General features: G+C 44.5%; 2 protein-coding genes across 3 annotated transcripts in view; one reads left to right on the top strand and one right to left on the bottom strand.

Annotated features, from left to right (window-relative positions):
* Positions 1-757, bottom strand: part of LOC124008695 (filamin A-interacting protein 1-like) — an 82,698-nt gene extending 81,941 nt beyond the window's left edge. Inside the window, exon 1 of the mRNA XM_046320198.1 lies at positions 443-757. The gene's annotated coding sequence lies outside the window, so the exon portion shown is untranslated. The remainder of the gene's footprint in view (positions 1-442) is intronic.
* A 7,381-nt stretch (positions 758-8,138) lies between these two features.
* Positions 8,139-17,316, top strand: LOC124008701 (early endosome antigen 1-like). Of its 2 annotated transcripts, none has more exons than XM_046320208.1 (8): positions 8,139-8,526; positions 9,009-9,123; positions 11,427-11,557; positions 11,960-12,058; positions 15,853-16,049; positions 16,318-16,381; positions 16,510-16,572; positions 16,713-17,316. In XM_046320208.1, exons 1-8 carry the CDS (start codon positions 8,317-8,319, stop codon positions 17,043-17,045), a joined length of 1,212 nt encoding a protein of 403 aa, XP_046176164.1. In that variant the 5' UTR covers positions 8,139-8,316; the 3' UTR covers positions 17,046-17,316. The 2 variants fall into 2 exon arrangements, with proteins under 2 accessions (XP_046176164.1, XP_046176165.1); XM_046320209.1 differs by lacking the exon at positions 8,139-8,526 and adding an exon at positions 8,560-8,716.
* The last annotated feature ends 3,226 nt before the right edge of the window (positions 17,317-20,542 follow it).

The following is a 20,542-nucleotide window of genomic DNA, read 5'->3' on the forward strand; positions in this document are numbered from 1 at the left end:
TTCTGGAAAGCACCTTTTTTTCAGTACAATATTCTATCCAGATACACAAACACAACATCAATACTCATGCAGATATGCACCCAAAACATCAGTAATGATGCAAAGATGTCAAATCAACAGGAGTCAATAGGATTGATAGTGGATCTGTAAACCAACTCCCTCAGCTGACCTCACTGAGAATACAACAGTGAGCAGAGTGGTCTATGTGGTCACGACATGTTCCCTTCATGCAGTCTACCTGCCCTGTCTGATTAGCCACAACACCGTCACAGCAACACCCTCCCAACACCAGCAGGTCTCCATACACTGCAGAATGCACATGATAAACTGAATGAAATACTGTAGACAAAGAGGGTTGTCATGGGTACAGAGAGAGAAGTCCATGTACTTTGACCTCCCTCTCTGGGTTTAGCTGCAGTGTGTAGCTGACAACCAGTCTTACCTCAGAGAGCGGTGAGTCAAAGCTGTAGTCCAGACCGCTGCTTGCTGCTACTGCTGCAGTGTCACTGTGTTGCTCTGTAGCCCCCTGCCAGCAGAGGAAATGTTATCCAGTGTGTAGTGTTTCCACGTCTTCCTTCCCTGATCGAGCCCTTTTTCTCCTCTCCTGTGTCCTCAGCTTGCCTCTGTCTGTACAATCCAGTTCGAGCGATGGGGGAGGAGGAGGGGGGTGAATCACTCTTCCGCCGATATGACGGAGAGAGGGAGCGCGCCTGGGAGAGAGAGAGAGACAGAAAGAGGGGGAATGAGACGCTGCTGTGATAGAGGACTGGATAGAAGGACAGTGTGGTGCATTGGAGAGAAATAACTGGGGAGGGAGAGAAGGAGAGAGAGAGGGAGGGAGGGAAGGAGAGAGAGAGGGAAGGAGAGAGTGAGTGAGGGAGGGGGTAAAGGGACAGATAGGACCTGGCATGCAGATATCTGCCTCGCTGCTAAATTTAACCTACCCCTAATGACACACACACACACACACACACACACTTGGCCAGATGGTCCTGTCAGGGAACTGATCCCTAAGGAGTCTGGGACTGACCCGTGGAGATAGAGAGAGAGGAAGGAGAGGGAAAGGAGAGAGAGAAGAGAGAGGGGGGGGGGGTAACTTGTTTCAAGTGCCCAGGGGCAGGTTAGTCAGTTTGGGATTGATTGTTGTTTTATGAAGAGAGTGAAAAGCTTGACAAGGGAACATGAAGTATAGACAGTTCCCAAGTTGAAAGAGACTGGCCAGTAAGACCCTAATAGCATCTACCATACACATCCTATAGTTCTATATGTCATTCTATGGAATCTACCTTCATCAGGACAGCTTTGGAAAGTTTTACTGAGGACACTGGTACCCACATCACCCACAGCTTAAACAATAGGTGACACAAGGTGACAGAGTAAAATGCATTGTAGGTTTTATTTGACTCAGGTGGTCAATTCTGGATGACAATAGAGTCCAGGTGACCATGTCACCTGCTCTGGTACTTTAGGACAAGGCATTTGATTTGCATGTGGGGAATCAAAATGGTGGTCTGATCGGAGCATAGCAATATTCAAAACAATGTCAAGATTCTATGATCATTTGCCAGTCAACTCTGAAAATAATTGAAAACTGTATTTTTCAAAGAATCACTGAATTTCACAGCATGTTTTTCCCCTTTAAAACCCAGCATTCTATTCCAGAAGTATACTGTTCTACGCTTGGACCTTCACTGAGGCATGCTCTCCTGTGGGACTGTTTTCTGTCCGACCACGGCAACCACGGGACTACATCTCAGACTCCTTTCAATGTGTCCTTGGCTCCGTGCGGGTCTGTGTTTTCCATCAGTGAGCAGTGCTGCGGTGGGTGTGTGGGTGGGAAGGCTTTTCCTCTGGCCTTCTCCTGAGTAGCAGTGGTGTCAATGTTTCAGTGTCTGGAAGTGTGTCTGGACTGACACAAACTACGTGTGTGGTGAGGTAAAGGCACATTCGAGGCTTCCATTGTGTCAGTCCCCAGCTGTCATCGGAACCTCTCCTTGGCACATACACATACATCTGGTCAGAAACAGACTAAAAGGTGGGCCTCAGTATAGTATAAAAGGTGGGCCTCACAGTTATAGATTTAGATCTTAATGGGCTCCCATCAACTCTGACCTTATCTACAATGTGCTGGGGGTTGTCATGGAGACGTGGCATGGCCTGTGCTATCAGAGCCACCTGTTGTCCTACTCAGGAGAACAATAACGAAAGGACAACATGACAATACACACTCAGTCCCCACTGTAAAATAAACTGTTGGAATACAGGAAAATAGATTATATAGCCAGGCTAACTTTTTCCAGAGAGTTGAGAGGAGTCTCTTTATAGTGTGTGCAGTTCAAAAACACATTGAGTTGCCAACTACACACATCATTCATCAACTCACTATGAACTCTGAGGGACGTTCCTGTCTAGCCTGACTCCCAACTCTGTTTGTGCTGTCTTATGCAACTTTGGCGTGACGTTGACATAGCGGTTGGCAAGACTTCACAAACAGATGAGGGACTCGTTCCTAGCTAGTTCCTGTGCCCTCAGATATAACTAGTTCATCGTTGGCCTTGTGGCCAGTCACTGTGGCATGATATATGTGATCTGCCTCTTGGGGAGGCTGTGCTGAATGCCTGCGCTGATGTTTTTAATTGACAGCTATGTCAGCCATTTTGAGAGTGATGTACTATCATTATATCCCAGCTAGGTTTATTCACAATACGTATCCTAGCAATTTAACATCCTCTCTAATTAACAACGTGAAGTAACAAAGTTAATATAGTCATCAGTTACTTTCAGTCATCAGTAAGAAATAGTCAACTGGAGAAAAATGGCTATTAAATATCTCAACTTCTATAAAAGGGAGCCGGATAGAATATTGACATTGAAGCATCTCAGACCTGGGAACTGGAAATTATCGACACCGACCAAACTGACCACTTATTGTGGACATTTTGCTGGTATCATTCATTATGATAAATAACCCATAATGCCGTACTTGTGTAGTTTGAAATTAAATATGTTTGCTAATATGAGTGATTGTTGAGGCTTAACTTAACCCTGCCCACAAATCACAAGCATCACAAAATGAACCTCACTGACAGCTCCCAGCGTGGTCCAGCTGAATGTGCAGGGCGAGAAGTTTCCACCTGTCCATCATCTTTCATCATCACCCGGCCCGCCGGGAGCCTTGCAGGAGGGGAAGGCTATTCCCATCACACCTTGCAGGAGGGGGAAGGCTATTCCCATCACACCTTGCAGGAGGGGGAAGGCTATTCCCATCACACCTTGCAGGAGGGGGAAGCCTATTCCCATCACACCTTGCAAGGCTATTCCCATCACACCTTGCAGGAGGGGGAAGGCTATTCCCATCACACCTTGCAGGAGGGGGAAGCCTATTCCCATCACACCTTGCAGGAGGGGGAAGGCTATTCCCATCACACCTTGCAGGAGGGGGAAGGCTATTCTCATCACACCTTGCAGGAGGGGGAAGGCTATTCCCATCACACCTTGCAGGAGAGGGAAGGCTATTCCCGTCACACCTTGCAGGAGGGGGAAGGCTATTCCCATCACACCTTGCAGGAGGGGGAAGGCTATTCTCATCACACCTTGCAGGAGGGGGAAGGCTATTCCCATCACACCTTGCAGGAGAGGGAAGGCTATTCCCGTCACACCTTGCAGGAGGGGGAAGGCTATTACCATCACACCTTGCAGGAGGGGGCTATTCCCGTCGCATCCCTGATCTGAGCCGTGATCCATCCCACTGAGTATATGTATATATAACACCTCCACCTGGAGAGGGAGGGAGGGAGGGAGGGAGGGAGAGAGGGGGAGGGAGGGAGAGGGAGGGAGGGAGGAGGGAGTGAGGGGGAGAGGGAGAGAGAGGGAGGGAGGGAGGGGGAGTGAGGGGGAGAGAGAGAGGGAGGGAGGGAGGGAGAGAGAGAGAGAGGGAGAGGGAGGGGAGGGAGAGAGGGAGGGAGAGGGAGAGAGAGGGAGGGAGGAGGGAGTGAGGGGGAGAGAGAGAGGGAGAGGGAGAGGGAGAGAGAGGGGACAGGGAGAGGGAGGGGGAGAGAGGGAGAGAGGGAGGGAGGAGGGAGTGAGGGGCAGAGAGAGAGGGAGAGAGAGGGAGAGGGAGGGGGAGAGAGGGAGGGGCAGAGAGAGAGGGAGAGAGAGGGAGGGAGGAGGGAGTGAGGGGCAGAGAGAGAGGGAGAGCGGGAGAGAGAGAGGGAGGGAGTGAGGGGCAGAGAGAGAGGGAGAGCGGGAGAGGATTCCAGAAATAGACCCCAATACCAAAGACTGGTAACCAGAGAGGGGCCTGCTCCTCAAGCGTACCATGGGTCAGTCCGGATAGAGCATACTTATGATGAAAGCTGAAGGATGTATGGGTCATTCAACCCCACACAGGTCTAGACCACTGACCTATAGACTAGGGTACTCTGGGTAATGATGCACAACATCTAGCTCCTATCCCCTATAGGCTAGATCTTTAAGGACTCTATGACATCCTCTCTCCATCTCTCCCATTTTGTTGTCCATCACTTAATGGCTGCTGACCTGCACAATGCTATTCCTTTGACCTCCACCAAAGTTAAGTGCTTTTCATTGTACCTGCTAGACATGACGTTGCCTAGTGCTCCATCCCAAAATGAAACAGTACACACACACACGCACACACACATACATACACACAGACACACGCAGACACATGCATATACGCAGACACACGCAGACACATGCATACACACACACACACACACACATGCACACACAATAACAAATGGGCCATTATCACTAATAAAAGGCTCTCTGGTGCAAAGATGCTTCCCAGAAAGACCCTTCACAGCTGCTCTCTCCAGCCAGCGTTAGCTTAATGTGAGACAGTTGAAGGAAACAGGTGGTGCAGTGGTAAAATAACCCTATGGAGACAACCTTTTTACCCTGCTGTCTATTCCCAATGTGATGACTGTTTAATGCACTTTTTAGGACATCACTTTGACTGCCTGGGTCTCAGAAGCATTGTTGATAGTGGAATCAGCCCCTGTGTGCTATTGACAGAATGAGCTACAGATGCTTGGTGAGGAAAAAATAAAAACACATTGACAGTTTATTTGTTAAGCTATTGATCATCCTGCAAACGTGCAATACCATATGGAATTTCCAACTTCCCAACTAGTGCTAAAATGTATATTTTGTTTCTTTGCCTGTATTAAACAACATTTCTGCTTCACAGAATAAAAAATAAAACACTTCTCGGTGTCTAGAGGAAGAACTAAGGGGCTTGTTCCCAGAGGGAGAACTAAGGGGCTTGTTCCCAGAGGAAGAACTAAGGGGCTTGTTCCCAGAGGGAGAACTAAGGGGCTTGTTCCCAGAGGAAGAACTAAGGGGCTTGTTCCCAGAGGAAGAACTAAGGGGCTTGTTCCCAGAGGAAGAACTAAGGGGCTTGTTCCCAGAGGGAGAACTAAGGGGCTTGTTCCCAGAGGAAGAACTAAGGGGCTTGTTCCCAGAGGGAGAACTAAGGGGCTTGTTCCCAGAGGGAGAACTAAGGGGCTTGTTCCCAGAGGAAGAACTAAGGGGCTTGTTCCCAGAGGGAGAACTAAGGGGCTTGTTCCCAGGGTGAAAACTACAGGGCTTGTTCCCAGGGGAAGAACTACAGGGCTTGTTCCCAGGGGGAGAACTAAGGGGCTTGTTTCCAGGGGGAGAACTAAGGGGCTTGTTCCCAGAGGGAGAACTAAGGGGCTTGTTCCCAGGGAGAGAACTAAGGGACTTGTTCCCAGGGAGAGAACTAAGGGGCTTGTTCCCAGGGGAAGAACTAAGGGACTTGTTCCCAGGGGAAGAACTAAGGGACTTGTTCCCAGAGGGAGGACTAAGGGGCTTGTCCCCACGGGAAGAACTAAGGGGCTTGTTCCCAGGGAGAGAACTAAGGGACTTGTTCCCAGGGAGAGAACTAAGGGGCTTGTTCCCAGGGGAAGAACTAAGGGACTTGTTCCCAGGGGAAGAACTAAGGGGCTTGTTCCCAGAGGGAGGACTAAGGGGCTTGTCCCCACGGGAAGAACTAAGGGGCTTGTTCCCAGGGGAATAACTAAGGGGCTTGTTCCCAGATGGAGAACTAAGGGGCTTGTCCCCACGGGAATAACTAAGGGGCTTGCTCCAAGGGGAAGAGTAGATGGGTGTAAAGCCATGTGACTCTCCTTCTCCTCCCTTGGCCCGAACCTCCTGGGAAGCAAGTGTTGTAAAGCTCAGCTTTACACCCCCCGTTCTCTTCCTCAGTGTGATGGACCCGGTCAGACAGTTTAAAAACAGAAGTATTTATGACTCAGCATTCACTCTCATCTTCCATTCCTGGAGCTCTCTTGAGCATGTGCCTCAGCCTCAGCCTGGCCGGACGGACGGCATGAAGAGCAGGTTTAAACTTAGCTGTCAGTTCTGCTTGGCTATACATAGCTTTCGGAAAGTATTCAGACCCCTTGACTTTGTCCACATTTTATTACGTTACAGACTTATTCTAAAATTGATGAAATAAAAAATACCCCAAAATGAGAAAGTGAAAGGAGGTTTTTAGAAATGTTTGCAAATGTAGAAAAGATGTATTACTTATTTACATATGTATTAAGACCCTTTACTGTGAGACTTGAAATTGATCTCAGATGCATCCTGTTTCTATGGATCATCCTTGACTGTGCATGTCAGAGCATGTTTTGTCATTATGGGAAATTGTGTGTAGATGGATGAGGGAAAAAAAACAATTGAATCAATTTTATAATAACACTGTAACGTAACAAAATGTAGAAAAAGTCAAGCAGTCTGAATAGTTTACGAATATGTTCCCTTACGGCTTGTGTTTCGGTGGAAGCACGCGGTGTGTGTGTTCTCAGATCAAAAACATGTATTTTTTTTAGCTCATTAACATAGTATGAAATGCACTTTTTATTTAGAATTGTAATAAAAGGTCTCCTCATAGTGTTTGATATTGCTACTTCAGGTCATAAGCAGATTGTGGCTGTCTGCTACTGATGGTGTCTGAGCACTAAGGCCAGGTACACATCACTGTCCCATTGTTGTGGCACAGGGCTCTGACGTGGACAAGGAGGAGAGGGCAGATCTGGCTTCAAAGGACAACTCCTGTAGAAACTGTTGACACTGCATTATGCTATTTTGATACCCGAGCAGACAAGGTGAAAAATATGTTGATGTTGTTGAGCAAAGCACTTACCTCTAATTTGCTCCAGGGGCGCCATACTACTATGGCTGACCCTGTAAAACAACACATATCACTGTCTGCACCTATCCGGTGTATGTGACAATAAAACATTGTTTGTTTGATTTATTTCACTCCCCGAGCACTAGTTGATGACCGTGGAACAAGCCCCCCCCCCCCCCCCCCCCCCGCACCTCTATAATGACAATACTGATGATTCCTCAATGCAGGTGCAACCTCTTGTCTCCCTCTACTGGTCATACACTACTAGTACATGTTCTCATCTGCAGCTGGCTAATTTTATCTTTGCTGTTTTCCCCTCTGGATGTCTCCCTGCTCCGACCATTTTTAGAGGTGCCAAGAGCCTTGGCATTTACAGTCAGCTGTTTAGGGAGGATTTCACCTCACTGGAAGGTAGAATTTCAAGCAATGCAATTTATCATCCATTATATTTTATGCTTAGTGTATTTATATTATACATGATGTATGTTGACTGTGTAAATTCCTCTGTTTGTATTCTGCATGTATATTGTCTATTGCTGGGTATGAGTAAGTGTACTTGGTGAATAAGTACCTTCTGATTCTGAAATTATGGTGAAATGTATGTCAAGTGAAGCATCCAATGGCCTGTTAAGTCTCCTCTCACTGCTTTCTGACCTGCCCTATGGCCTCCCTCTGAGCTTTGAGGGTGAAAACAGAAATCACACACCTACTGTATCTCTGTCTGAGATATCATCTACTGTAGGAATGTTTTTTTAATATACAGTAGGCTATAAAAAAATATATATTTTTAAATCCTGCAACATAATTTAATATCTCAGTATTGTCCGATCAGACCTCCCGCACTCACCTACCGTTAACCAATCATGTCAATGCAGAGCCCCCCACCCACATTGTTAGAAGATTGAAGAGGCGCACAGCGATGCGGTACAGAACTCAACTCAGCCCCGCTATTGCGTTTCAGACCACATTTTCGGATCAAGCATAAATGGGCTCTTAGCCACGGCCTCGCGAGCGTTACAGGTGCGCGCCAACAGGTGATTTTGATTCGATTGTCACATAACGCCTTTAATCTTTTTATTTTTATGAACGGTTGAGTCAAAATATTTAGTTTAGGTTTCAACACAACAAGAAAAATGGATCTCTCAAAGAATTCCGTTGCAAACAGGAGAAACCGAAATGCAACCAAAGGGAAAAAAGCTACTCACAAGTCAAATGTTTCACCGGCGATCAGTAGACTCATTCAAGACCCTTCAAATCATATTCCATTGGGACGACAACTTCAGAGGACGCCGCCAACGTCAGAGTTGAACATAACCCGGCCTTTGACCTTTAAAACACATGTGGTAGGCCGAATCTCGTTCACCACACTTCTGCCTTGGTGCACTGGGGTTTTAGTGCCTTCAGGAAGTATTCACCCCTAGACTTTTCCTACATTTTGTTGTTACAGCCGCAATTTTGTCCCTGGCATATGTAGAACAATCCAGGAGTGGAAAGCTCATCCAGAAAGACTCACAGGTGTAATTGATGCAGAAGGTGAATCTAACGCATTGACTCTGGGGTTTTAATACTAATCAAGATATATAATTAGTGTTTTATTTGTTGTAAAAAATGTCTTTCACTTTGTCAGAGTATTTTGTGTCTGGTTGACAAAAAACGCCAATTAAATACATTTTAATCCAACTTTTTATCTCAAGAAACTGTGGGGTGTGAATACTTTATGAAGGCACTGTAGTTTGTAGGCCAACTTGAGCCAATTATTGTGGAGGGTAGGCCTAGCTGACAACTAATGAATTTCTATCCGTTACCATTTTGTCTTTCCATCCAGATTGAAAGCACCCCTGGGCAAGAGCCCTTGTCTCCCGCCCTAAATATGACCATGGACCTTTACACAATCGAGCCTGCAGAAACATGCCGACGGTCTCGCATCACTTCAAGCACACGTGGGTGTTTCCTATATTGTTCAAAATCCTATAGCTGTATATTTGCACCAATATGTGGTTTGATATGTCTGAGGTGACAAACATAAACACACACAGGGGTGCACCCCCAAAATCTGAGGGGCTTTTCCTGGAATTTAGAGCCATAATCATTATGCTTAATGTGCAAAAATTTATATTTTTCTGCATATGTAACCATACCTCCTTGAGCTGTCTGTATCCTGATTTGTGGTTCTTTTTTGCTAATATCTGGGTAGAAGATTGAAAGGAATGTGAACTACAGAAATACTTCTGTAGTTGTCACATGAGCTGAATACAATGTGTTTAGACTACAGTGAAATGCTAAGATGGTTAAACAAGCTATCTACTCTAACTTGATTCGTAGCCTGAAATGGCTTTTTGGTAGCTAGCTATGAGGTTGGGAGAGAGGTTCTCAATCTGGGCTAGCCAAAATCAACTTCATAAAATTGCTAGGTGGCTTATAGTATTTCAGAGAAACGACAACTATATATACAGTTGTCTGAAGTTTACACACTTATGTTGGAGTCATTGAAACTAATTTTTCAACCACTCCACACATTTCTTGTTAACAAACTATAGTTTTGGCAAGTCTATTAGGACATCTACTTTGTGCATGACACAAATAATTTCTCCAACAATTGTTTACAGACAGATTATTTCACTTCTTCACTTTATCACAATTCCAGTGGGTCTATGTTTACGTACACTAAGTTGACTGTGCCTTTTAAAGAGCTTGGAAAATTCCAGAAAATGTTATGGCTTTAGAAGCTTCTGGTAGGCTAATTGACATAATTTGAGTTAAATGGAGGTGTACCTGTGGATGTATTTCAAGGCCTACCTTCAAACTCAGTGCCTCTTTGCTTGAAATCATGGGAAAATCAAAAGAAATCAGCCAAGACTTCAGAAAATTGTAGACCTCCAAGTTTGGTTCATCCTTGGGAGCAATTTCCAAATGCCTGAAGGTACCACGTTCATCTGTACAAACAATAGTACGTAAGTATAAACACCATGGGACCACGCAGCTGTCATATGGCTCAGGAAGGAGACGTGTTATGTCTCCTAGAGATGAATGTACTTTTTTGTGAAAAGTGCAAATCAATCCCAGAACAACAGCAAAGGACCTTGTGAAGATGCTGGAGGAAACTGGTACAAAGGTATCTATATCCTCAGTGAAACGAGTCCTATATCGACATATTCTGAAAGGCCGCTTAGCAAGGAAGATGCCACCGCTCCAAAACCACCATTAAAAAAGCCAGACAATGGTTTGCAACATCATATGGGGACAAAGATTGTGCTTTTGGAGAAATGTCCTCTGGTCTGATGAAACCAAAATAGTACTGTTTGGCCATGACCACCATGACTATGTTTGGAGGAAAAAGGGGGAGGCTTGCAAGCCAAAGAACACATCCCAACCATGAAGCACGGGGGTGGCAGCATCATGTTGTGGGGGTGCTTTGCTGCAGGGGGGACTGGTGCACTTCACAAAATAGATGGCTTCATGAGGAATGAAAATGATGTGGATATATTGAAGCAACATCTCAAGACATCAGTCAGGTAGTTAAAGCTTGGTCGCAATTGGGTCTTCCAAATGGACAATGATCCCAAGCATACTTCCAAAGTGGTGGCAAAATGGCTGAAGGACAACAACGTCTAGGTATTGGAGTGGCCATCGCAAAGCCCTTACCTCAATCCTATAGAAGTGTGTTGGCACAACTGAAAAATGTGTGTGCGAGCAAGGAGGCCTACAAACCTGACTCAAACCTGACCAGCTCTGTCAGGAGGAATGTGCCACAATTCTCCCAATTTATTGTGGAAGGCTACCCAAAATGTTTGACCCAAGTGAAACAATTTACAGGCAATACTACCAAATACTAATTGAGTGTATGTAAACTTCTGACCCACTGGGAAAGTGATGAAATAAATAATTCTCTCTCTGATTATTCTGACATCTCACATTCTTAAAATAGTGGTGATCCTAACTGACCTAAGACAGGGACTTTTTACTAGGATTAAATGTATTTGACTAAGTTGTTTGTAAACTTCCTACTTCAGCTATATATATTAATTAACAGGACAGATCTGAGGGGGCATGTGCCCCTGTGTCCTCTGAACACATTTCATTAAAGTTCTAATTCTTATCTATTTTAATGTAGTCCTATGTCACATGATCCTACTGTAGGTCTATGAATCTGAATGTTTAATGCTTTGGTTTATGATGGTGCAGAAGCTTGTAATAAATTATATTATCAGCATGATCCACCAAATGTTATCATGTACATGTTCAGTCTGTTCAGGCAGTGTGCTGGAAGAGGACCACTACTCATTGATAAGAGGCATGCAGGGCTATGAGGTTACCCCAGCAGACCTTGTATTCCTGAAGAGAGCCAGGCAGGAGAGGCAGATCAACGCCTTACAGGTGAAATCCATAGAGCTGATGGTGAAAACACCCACTTGATTATTTTAATGACTGATGCTTATGGTACCTCAAATTACACAGCCATTTTGTGCTGCTTTGATCACACATTTAAAGCTATTGTCAATATTCCCTCAATCACCTGGGTTCTTTATTCGCAGACATAGCAAAACTGTTTTGCAGCAAAATGTTTTGCCACGAAAAATTCAGGCAGGTTTTGTTCTGTTTGCGTTTTCTCCAGTTTGGTTCAGTTTGCAACAAAATGTTTTGCAATGAAAACGAGTGTTTCTGTTGGACAAATTCAGGTAGGTTTGATTTGGTTCCTAGTGAATACACTCCATTAGGGCCTTCTTGATACAGTTGAATGATGTTATGTTCAAGGCTGTCATGGTGTTTCCTATGCAGAGAGAGCTGGATGAGTTACTGAGGCAGCGGAGGAACCAGATGCTGGCCAGGGATCTGTCCTTGGCCTCCAGAGAGAAGATCCAAACTGACCTTGATGAGGTGAGGCCACATGTTACTGTACAGGACTGTAGCTACTAGGGATGGGACAATTGTTCTTAACTTTTAAACTGCCGTTATGTTTATACGCTAAGAACTCAGATATGGTCCTTCGTATGACCCTGTGTGTGTATATATACACTGCTCAAAAAAATAAAGGGAACACTTAAACAACACAATGTAACCCCAAGTCAATCACACTTCTGTGAAATCAAACTGTCTACTTGGGAATCAACACTGATTGACAATAAATTTCACATGCTGTTGTGCAAATGGAATAGACAACAGTGGAAATTATAGGCAATTAGCAAGACTCTCCCAATAAAGGAGTGGTTCTGCAGGTGGTGACCAGACCACTTCTCAGTTCCTATGCTTCCTGGCTGATGTTTTGGTCACTTTTGAATGCTGGAGGTCCTTTCACTCTAGTGGTAGCATGAGACTGAGTCTACAACCCACACAAGTGGCTCAGGTAGTACAGCTCATCAATGTGAGCTGTGGCAAGAAGGTTTGCTATGTCTGTCAGCGTAGTGTCCAGAGCATGGAGGCGCTACCAGGAGACAGGCCAGTACATCAGGAGACATGGAGGAGGCCGTATGAGGGTAACAACCCAGCAGCAGGACCGCTACCTCCGCCTTTGTGCAAGGAGGAGCAGGAGGAGCACTGCCAGAGCCCTGCAAAATGACCTCCAGCAGGCCACACATGTGCATGTGTCTGCTCAAACGGTCAGAAACAGACTCCATGAGAGTGGTATGAGGGCCCGACTTCCACAGGTGGGGGTTGTGCTTACAGCCCAACACCGTGCAGGACATTTGGCATTTGCCAGAGAACACCAAGATTGGCAAATTCACCACTGGCGCACTGTGCTCTTCACAGATGAAAGCAGGGTCACACTGAGCATGTGACAGACGTGATAGAGTCTGGAGACGCCGTGGAGAACGTTCTGCCTGCAACATCCTCCAGCATGACCGGTTTGGCGGTGGGTCAGTCATGGTGTGGGGTGGCATTTCTTTGGGGGTCCGCACAGCCCTACATGTGCTCGCCAGAGGTAGCCTTACTGCCATTAGGTACCGAGATGAGATCCTCAGACCCCTTGTGAGACCATATGCTGGTGCAGTTGGCCCTGGGTTCCTCCTAATGCAAGACAATGCTAGACCTCATGTTGCTGGAGTGTGTCAGCAGTTCCTGCAAGAGGAAGGCATTGATGCTATGGACTGGCCCACCCGTTCCCCAGACCTGAATCCAATTGAGCACATCTGGGACATCAAGTCTCGCTCCATCCACCAACGCCACGTTGCACCACAGACTGTCCAGGAGTTGGCGGATGCTTTAGTCCAGGTCTGGGAGGAGATTCCTCAGGAGACCATCCGCCACCTCATCAGGAGCATGCCCAGGCGTTGTAGGGAGGTCATACAGGCACGTGGAGGCCACACACACTACTGAGCCTCATTTTTGACTTGTTTTAAGGACTTTACATCAAAGTTGGATCAGCCTGTAGTATGGTTTTCCACTTTAATTTTGAGTGTGACTCTAAATCCAGACCTCCATGGGTTGATACATTTGATTTTGTTTGAATGTGCTGACAAATTTGTTGTCAGCACATTCAACTATGTAAAGTAAAAAGTATTTAATCAGAATATTTCATTCATTCAGATCTAGGATGTTATTTTAGTGTTCCCTTTATCTTTTTGAGCAGTGTGTGTGAGCCGAGTCTATTTGCTAGGCAGGACTGAGGTAGACTGAACTGCATTGCCCCCTAGTGGTCATACCAATGTTATTTTGAAAACATTAATAATACAGTGCCTTGCGAAAGTATTCGGCCCCCTTGAACTTTGCGACCTTTTGCCACATTTCAGGCTTCAAACATAAAGATATAAAACTGTATTTTTTTGTGAAGAATCAACAAGTGGGACACAATCATGAAGTGGAACGACATTTATTGGATATTTCAAACTTTTTTAACAAATCAAAAACTGAAAAATTGGGCGTGCAAAAATTATTCAGCCCCTTTACTTTCAGTGCAGCAAACTCTCTCCAGAAGTTCAGTGAGGATCTCTGAATGATCCAATGTTGACCTAAATGACTAATGATAAATACAATCCACCTGTGTGTAATCAAGTCTCCGTATAAATGCACCTGCACTGTGATAGTCTCAGAGGTCCGTTAAAAGCGCAGAGAGCATCATGAAGAACAAGGAAGACTGATCAGAGATGCAGCCAAGAGGCCCATGATCACTCTGGATGAACTGCAGAGATCTACAGCTGAGGTGGGAGACTCTGTCCATAGGACAACAATCAGTCGTATATTGCACAAATCTGGCCTTTATGAAAGAGTGGCAAGAAAGCCATTTCTTAAAGATATCCATAAAAAGTGTTTAAATTTTGCCACAAGCCACCTGGGAGACACACCAAACATGTGGAAGAAGGTGCTCTGGTCGGATGAAACCAAAATTGAACTTTTTGGTAACAATGCAAAACGTTATGTTTGGCGTAAAAGCAACACAGCTCATCACCCTGAACACACCATCCCCACTGTCAAACATGGTGGTGGCAGCATCATGGTTTGGGCCTGCTTTTCTTCAGCAGGGACAGGGAAGATGGTTAAAATTGATGGGAAGATGGATGGAGCCAAATACAGGACCATTCTGGAAAACCTGATGGAGTCTGCAAAAGACTTGAGACTGGGACGGAGATTTGTCTTCCAACAAGACAATGATCCAAAACATAAAGCAAAATCTACAATGGAATGGTTCAAAAATAAACATATCCAGGTGTTAGAATGGCCAAGTCAAAGTCCAGACCTGAATCCAATCGAATCTGTGGAAAGAACTGAAAACTGCTGTTCACAAATGCTCTCCATCCAACCTCACCGAGCTCGAGCTGTTTTGCAAGGAGGAATGGGAAAACATTTCAGTCTCTCGATGTGCAAAACTGATAGAGACATATCCCAAGTGACTTACAGCTGTAATCGCAGCTACAAAGTATTAACTTAAGGGGGCTGAATAATTTTGCACGCCCAATTTTTCCGTTTTTGGTTTGTTAAAAAAGTTTGAAATATCCAATAAATGTCGTTCCACTTCATGATTATGTCCCACTTGTTGTTGATTCTTCACAAAAAAAATAGTTTTATATCTTTATGTTTGAAGCCTGAAATGTCGCAAAAGGTCGCAAAGTTCAAGGGGGCCGAATACTTTCGCAAGGCACTGTATATAGATGTATATTAATTTTTAAAAACGGTCCCACCTAGCTAATAGACGCAGCTCAATTTACTGCTGTCTCCCACCCACTCAGCAACAATGATAGGTAATGCCGTTTTAGGTTCTCTGCTCTGTCCCTCCATGTTTTCAGGACTTTGCTACTGTCGCTTCCCATTCTGACATTTCTCCAACTGTTAAATATGATGTGCTTTTATATCCGTGACTACTCATTTGAAAGATGCATATCCCTTCCAAATAACGTTACAGTATTGTTGCGCTAGGTATGTTTGTATTTTTCCCTTGATGATGTGGATCTGTTAGTTGTATTTTTGTGATAACTACACTTAATGTTATTCAGTTAGGGATTTTCTCCTTTAAACATTCACACCACTACTAGATACTGTCCTATGCTGAATGTCATGTTGTCAACCTCTGAAGTTATGACCTTGAGTTAACACTGCCTCTTAACTTGACTGTGCTATATCTTATCATTTATCTATATAAATGTTTATGTATTCATAATTTTCACATACTCATATTCGTAATATTTGTGGATATGTTGATGCTTTCTCTGAAAATTGTTCTGTTGGACATCACGTTTCAGATCCTGTCCTGTGAGCAGACTGTTCAAATGGGGCAAGTGTTCCTCTCGAGGAAGCTGAGCTCAGCGGAGGTAGAGGCCCTGGACTCCAAGTCCCTCCTGGCCCAGATAAAGACTGCTGATGTCCAGCAAGCTGTAGAGGAGGAACAAGCTGAGATCACTGCACTAGAGGACAGAGTGGCCAGAGCCCTGGAGCTCAGGTAGCTAGCTATCTCACTTCATGTTACTGCAGTGGCCAGGATCATATTTATTAGGCACCAAATGGAAGAACATTTACTGGAAAAGGGGCAGGAAAACAGGCAGGGACTTACAATAAGAAGCATTCGTTTTTGTTCTGATGCAAAACGTTTTGCTACAGTGTGCCTTAATGAATATGACCCATGGAAGACATGGCCAGTGTGCAGTTTGTTGATGTTTATGGAAACAGGAGTTCTGGCTTTATATTAATATTATTGTTTCTAATTTCAGAGAGAGAGGGGAGCAAAGACAACAGGAGATTGAGAATCGGAACAGAGCCATCCTCACGAAAAAGGTGCTATTTATTCAACACTTGTCACCATGTAGTTTTAAGTTATACGATGAATTACCAACAGTATTGTACGGTAATGGACCAGTTCTTTCTGGACATGTATAACTGATGAGCACTGCTTCATCTCTAAGGCAAACATCAAGCATCTGATGAAGGAACTATCAGAGCTCAAGTCCCTACTGGCTGGGGCAGAGGTAAGTCTGTATTTAATAAGCTCCGTGTCTGACCTTGTGGTGTCTGGGGTGTTGGAAATTTTCAGTCACATTGAAAAATATTTGTACTTCCTCAAAAAAGATTCCATGAGCCATTCCATGAGTTCCTTGTAACTTCACAGGAGTCTTTGCTAGCCATTCAAGGCAAGATGGACACTTTCAAAGACACAGAAAAAGAGGAAGACACAGGTCCCCAGGAGGCATTGCAAGTCACCCCAAGCCAAGCAAAAGCTCCCAAGAAGGCACCCAAGACAAAAAGGAATGGTGGAGAATCAATTACCCAACAGGCTTCTCAAGTCCGAATTAAAGATGAAAATACACCTACCATAGTTGGAGAGCCACATATGGCCAGTGGTCTCAGACGATCTACGAGAATAGCTACCAAGAAGAGCTGCGTTGAGAATAAGCCTGTTTTAAGGAAAACTCGCCCTGTCAAAGCAAGCATTTCACTTTGAGATTTATTTTCTTCCACTTTTCCTGAAACTCTTGATTTTTAAGGAGTTGTTTTCCACTGCTTGTTTGGTACTGTGGTTAGGTTTCCATCCAGTTGACAACAGATTTTAATGCAGATATTCAAAAGTCACAAACATTATATGCATTTTTTCCCACCAGACGTGCTTTCAACAAAATTACTTTGTAGCGGATAAAATGTTGTGTGTGACAGTGCACAACACTTTTGTACTTAAGTTTTCATGTACAGAATAAAATAAAACATGTTTTAATGTGTTTCCATAGCATTTTCAATTCTATTGATGATTTTGTCACACAAACTGCAATAAATAGCACACTTGCCCAACCTGGTTTTTGGCCCATTCTCTATAGACTACCGTGTGCTGCTAAAGTGGACAGGGTAGGTTATACACTGAGTGTAGAAAACATTAAACTCTTCCCATGACAAGAATGACCAGGTAACACCTATGATTCCTTATTGATGTCACTTGTTAAATCCACTTCAATCAGTGTAGCTGAAGGGGAGGAGACCGGTTATAGAAGGATTTTTAAGCCTTGAGACATGAATTGTATATATGGGACATTAAAGAGGGGAATGGACAAAACAAATGAACAGGGTATGGTAGTAAGGGGCCGGGTGCACCGGTTTGTGTCAAGAACTGCAACGCTGCTGGGTTTTTCATGCTCAACCGTTTCCCATGTGTATCAAGAATGGTCCACCAGCCAACTTTACACAACTGTGGGAAGCATTGGAGTCAACATGAAAGCATTCCACAGGGATGCTGGCCCAACACTTTGTGGAGTCCATGCCCTGACGAATTGAGGCTGTTCAGAGGGCAAAAGGGGGTGCAACTCAATATTAGAAAATTGTTCTTAATGTTTGGTATACTCAGTGTACGATGAGATATGGATAAAGGCAGCCAATCACTGTTCATGTCACCTGGATCATTCAAATGATGGCCTAACCTCAGTATTTTTGCATGAAGCTTATCACTGTGGCGTGTATTTAACCACAAGTTATTGAAACAACAAAGCAGCCACCCCGCCTGCATTATGATGAAAAACCGAGGGAAGGGGCTCGAGAAATGTCACTACTCAAATTCATAGACTGAGCTATGGGTGCCAGCAGTGGCCATCCATGATATCAACATTATAGTTTAAACCATGTTTTGAAGCTGTAGTGTTTTTTTTACTGATACTTTGAGTAAAACAAGCTCATATTTGGGTTTCTGATGGGGTATGACAGAGCATTAGTAAGTGTTATTCTTCAAGATTTAATGGGTACTCAGTATATAATTAATTTAGAAGTCCAAAAATGGGTTTAGCAACTAAGGATTCCAGCAACAAAAAAAAATCAAGATTCTAAATTGGTTTGTCTCAGTGTACAGATCAATCTACTTGTACCTTTGATCTATTGCTGAATAGACATACTGTTATTACCAGTGTTTTCAGATAAAGAATAATAGAGCCCTCTTGTGGACACTTTGGAATCTGACATAATGCAGGATCTGTTGGTGTAATTGGTGTGTATAGTTGTGAACTCTAGAATTTCTACAGTGCAGGCCAGGGATATTTCTGCTGATGCATGTCTTTCTGTGTGCCAAGTTGGCGACAGTCTCATCAAGCCCTGGACGAGTTTTAATATGAAGGAAATTGATGTCCTGCTACATATGCTACATAACCTGAGTCATAACCTTGGCCTATTAGCAAGACCAGTGTTCAGATTATCCTCAGTGGCCCTGTAGCTAACGGGCATGTTATATACATTTTCTCATGTTGACGTCGCTCTTAAGAAGCTTGAGAACACACAGATGGTCTCACTCATCAGGTGTACAGCAGCTCGGCCCAGTGGAGAGGGAACAGTAGGAAATGGGTGGTGAACAGCAGAATTACCCAGAACTCCCAGTTATTCTTGGCTGCCAGACAAGGGAGCTGAAACGAGGAATGAGATGGCTGCCATATTGTTAACATATCACAATCAACCCTTCTGTGTCTTTTAGAAGAGAGTGGAGGAACCCGTCCCAAATTTCTGTCCACTCTATTTCAGTTGGAGCAGAGAGAATTGGCACATTTCTTTAGACCTGTAGATTTAGAAATAGTTGAAATGCTGTCGACGTTTCCCAGACTTGCCCTGACAGTTTCATGCCACACTGCAGTATTCCAGTCAGTCATCTGAAAGAACAATTTTCTTATTCTTTATCTGGCGTGGAGACTCACCGTCTTTCTCACTCCTCTGCTATCTGTGTTGTGCCACATTGACATGCGTTTTCAGTCAACTGCACAGTGAGTTGTTTACTCAGTGAGATTAAATAGAATTTAAATTAGAATTTTGTGTAAGCATGCATTTTTCCCATGCAGAATTCTTCTGTAGTGCAGATTTGATTGAATGCAGCCCTGGGTTCCCTCAGTACATACAGTATCTGTTGAAGTTGGTCAGGCGCCTCCACGGACTGATGTGGTGTATTTCTAGTGCTGTAGATCACCTAGTCCTTTCTGCTTGGCTCTACTGTTGCAGTGTGAAAGGAGACCGATTACCGGTATCTGGCCTTGTATTCAAAGTAGTGTTGGCTGTACAGTTTGCTCTGTGTGGATTGACTTGTAGTTCCCTCTTCAGAAGAGCTTGACGGGGTGAAGACAGATGCCCTATTCATCATCCAGCAGGCCTGTCCTCTGCAGTCCCTAGTCTAGACAAGAACCAACATGCCACCCTCTGTCTTTGTGCTCTGAGCCAGCAGATCAATGTCGAGAGGGACAGGATGCAGCTTTGACAGGAACCAGGCTTATATCTTTACTGTTTGGTCGTCTTCCTGGTGAGTGACGCAAACGAGTCCCTGCTGCTAGCGCACTTCAAGGAATTTTTATTCCTGCTTTTATTTTTGTTTATTTCTAAATGTAATCTGTTGCAGATGACATCATGGTAATGATGGATGGTTGTTTGCAACCGGTGGTCACATCTGTCAATCATGCCAGATTTCATCAAGGACTGCTGTGTATAAACATAGTAGGCTGATACAGGCAGTCAGGGAAACTTTGCTTGTTACTCTCCCAACCATATCCATTCCTCCCCCTTACCCTGTAATGCTAATTAGCATAGTAATTTGTCATACTGTTGTACAGTGTCTGCTGAAGTGGTATTGTTCAGGGGTGACAGTGCAATGTGCGATCTGACTCTGCAGGGTTCAATCAGCGTCTCTCAAACTCTGCCTGTTAGTTTAACTTTCCTCCTCTGGCTCCAGACCCCCAGTGTTTCATATGACATCTTTACTAGACAGCTGCGCTGCCCAGTCGGCTTGTCCTGAAGTCGTCTGTCTCAACGAGCCTTTTGTAGAGGCCAGGGTAAGTGATCTATTACCCTCGGTCTGTGAGCCCTGAGCTGAGCTAACTCAACTCTCTGACCTTTTGGAAGGGAGTGGTGGATCTACCTCCATGAACCCACTCCCCTGTTCTCTGTCTATGCCCAGATGAAGGACCATGGGACCAGGCCTCTCTGACCAGATGATTG

The sequence above is a fragment of the Oncorhynchus gorbuscha genome, linkage group LG21 (genome assembly GCF_021184085.1).
Source record: "Oncorhynchus gorbuscha isolate QuinsamMale2020 ecotype Even-year linkage group LG21, OgorEven_v1.0, whole genome shotgun sequence".
NCBI classification, from domain to species: Eukaryota; Metazoa; Chordata; class Actinopteri; order Salmoniformes; family Salmonidae; genus Oncorhynchus; species Oncorhynchus gorbuscha.

What these genes read in the sequence shown, in the direction of transcription:
- LOC124008701 (XM_046320208.1), top strand. Translation starts at nt 8,317, where the DNA reads ATGGATCTCTCAAAGAATTCCGTTGCAAACAGGAGAAACCGAAATGCA. An exon ending in GGCAGATCAACGCCTTACAG is followed by an intron (nt 11,558 to 11,959) that starts GTGAAATCCATA and finishes TTTCCTATGCAG; the next exon opens with AGAGAGCTGGATGAGTTACT. An exon ending in GAGCCATCCTCACGAAAAAG is followed by an intron (nt 16,382 to 16,509) that starts GTGCTATTTATT and finishes TTCATCTCTAAG; the next exon opens with GCAAACATCAAGCATCTGAT.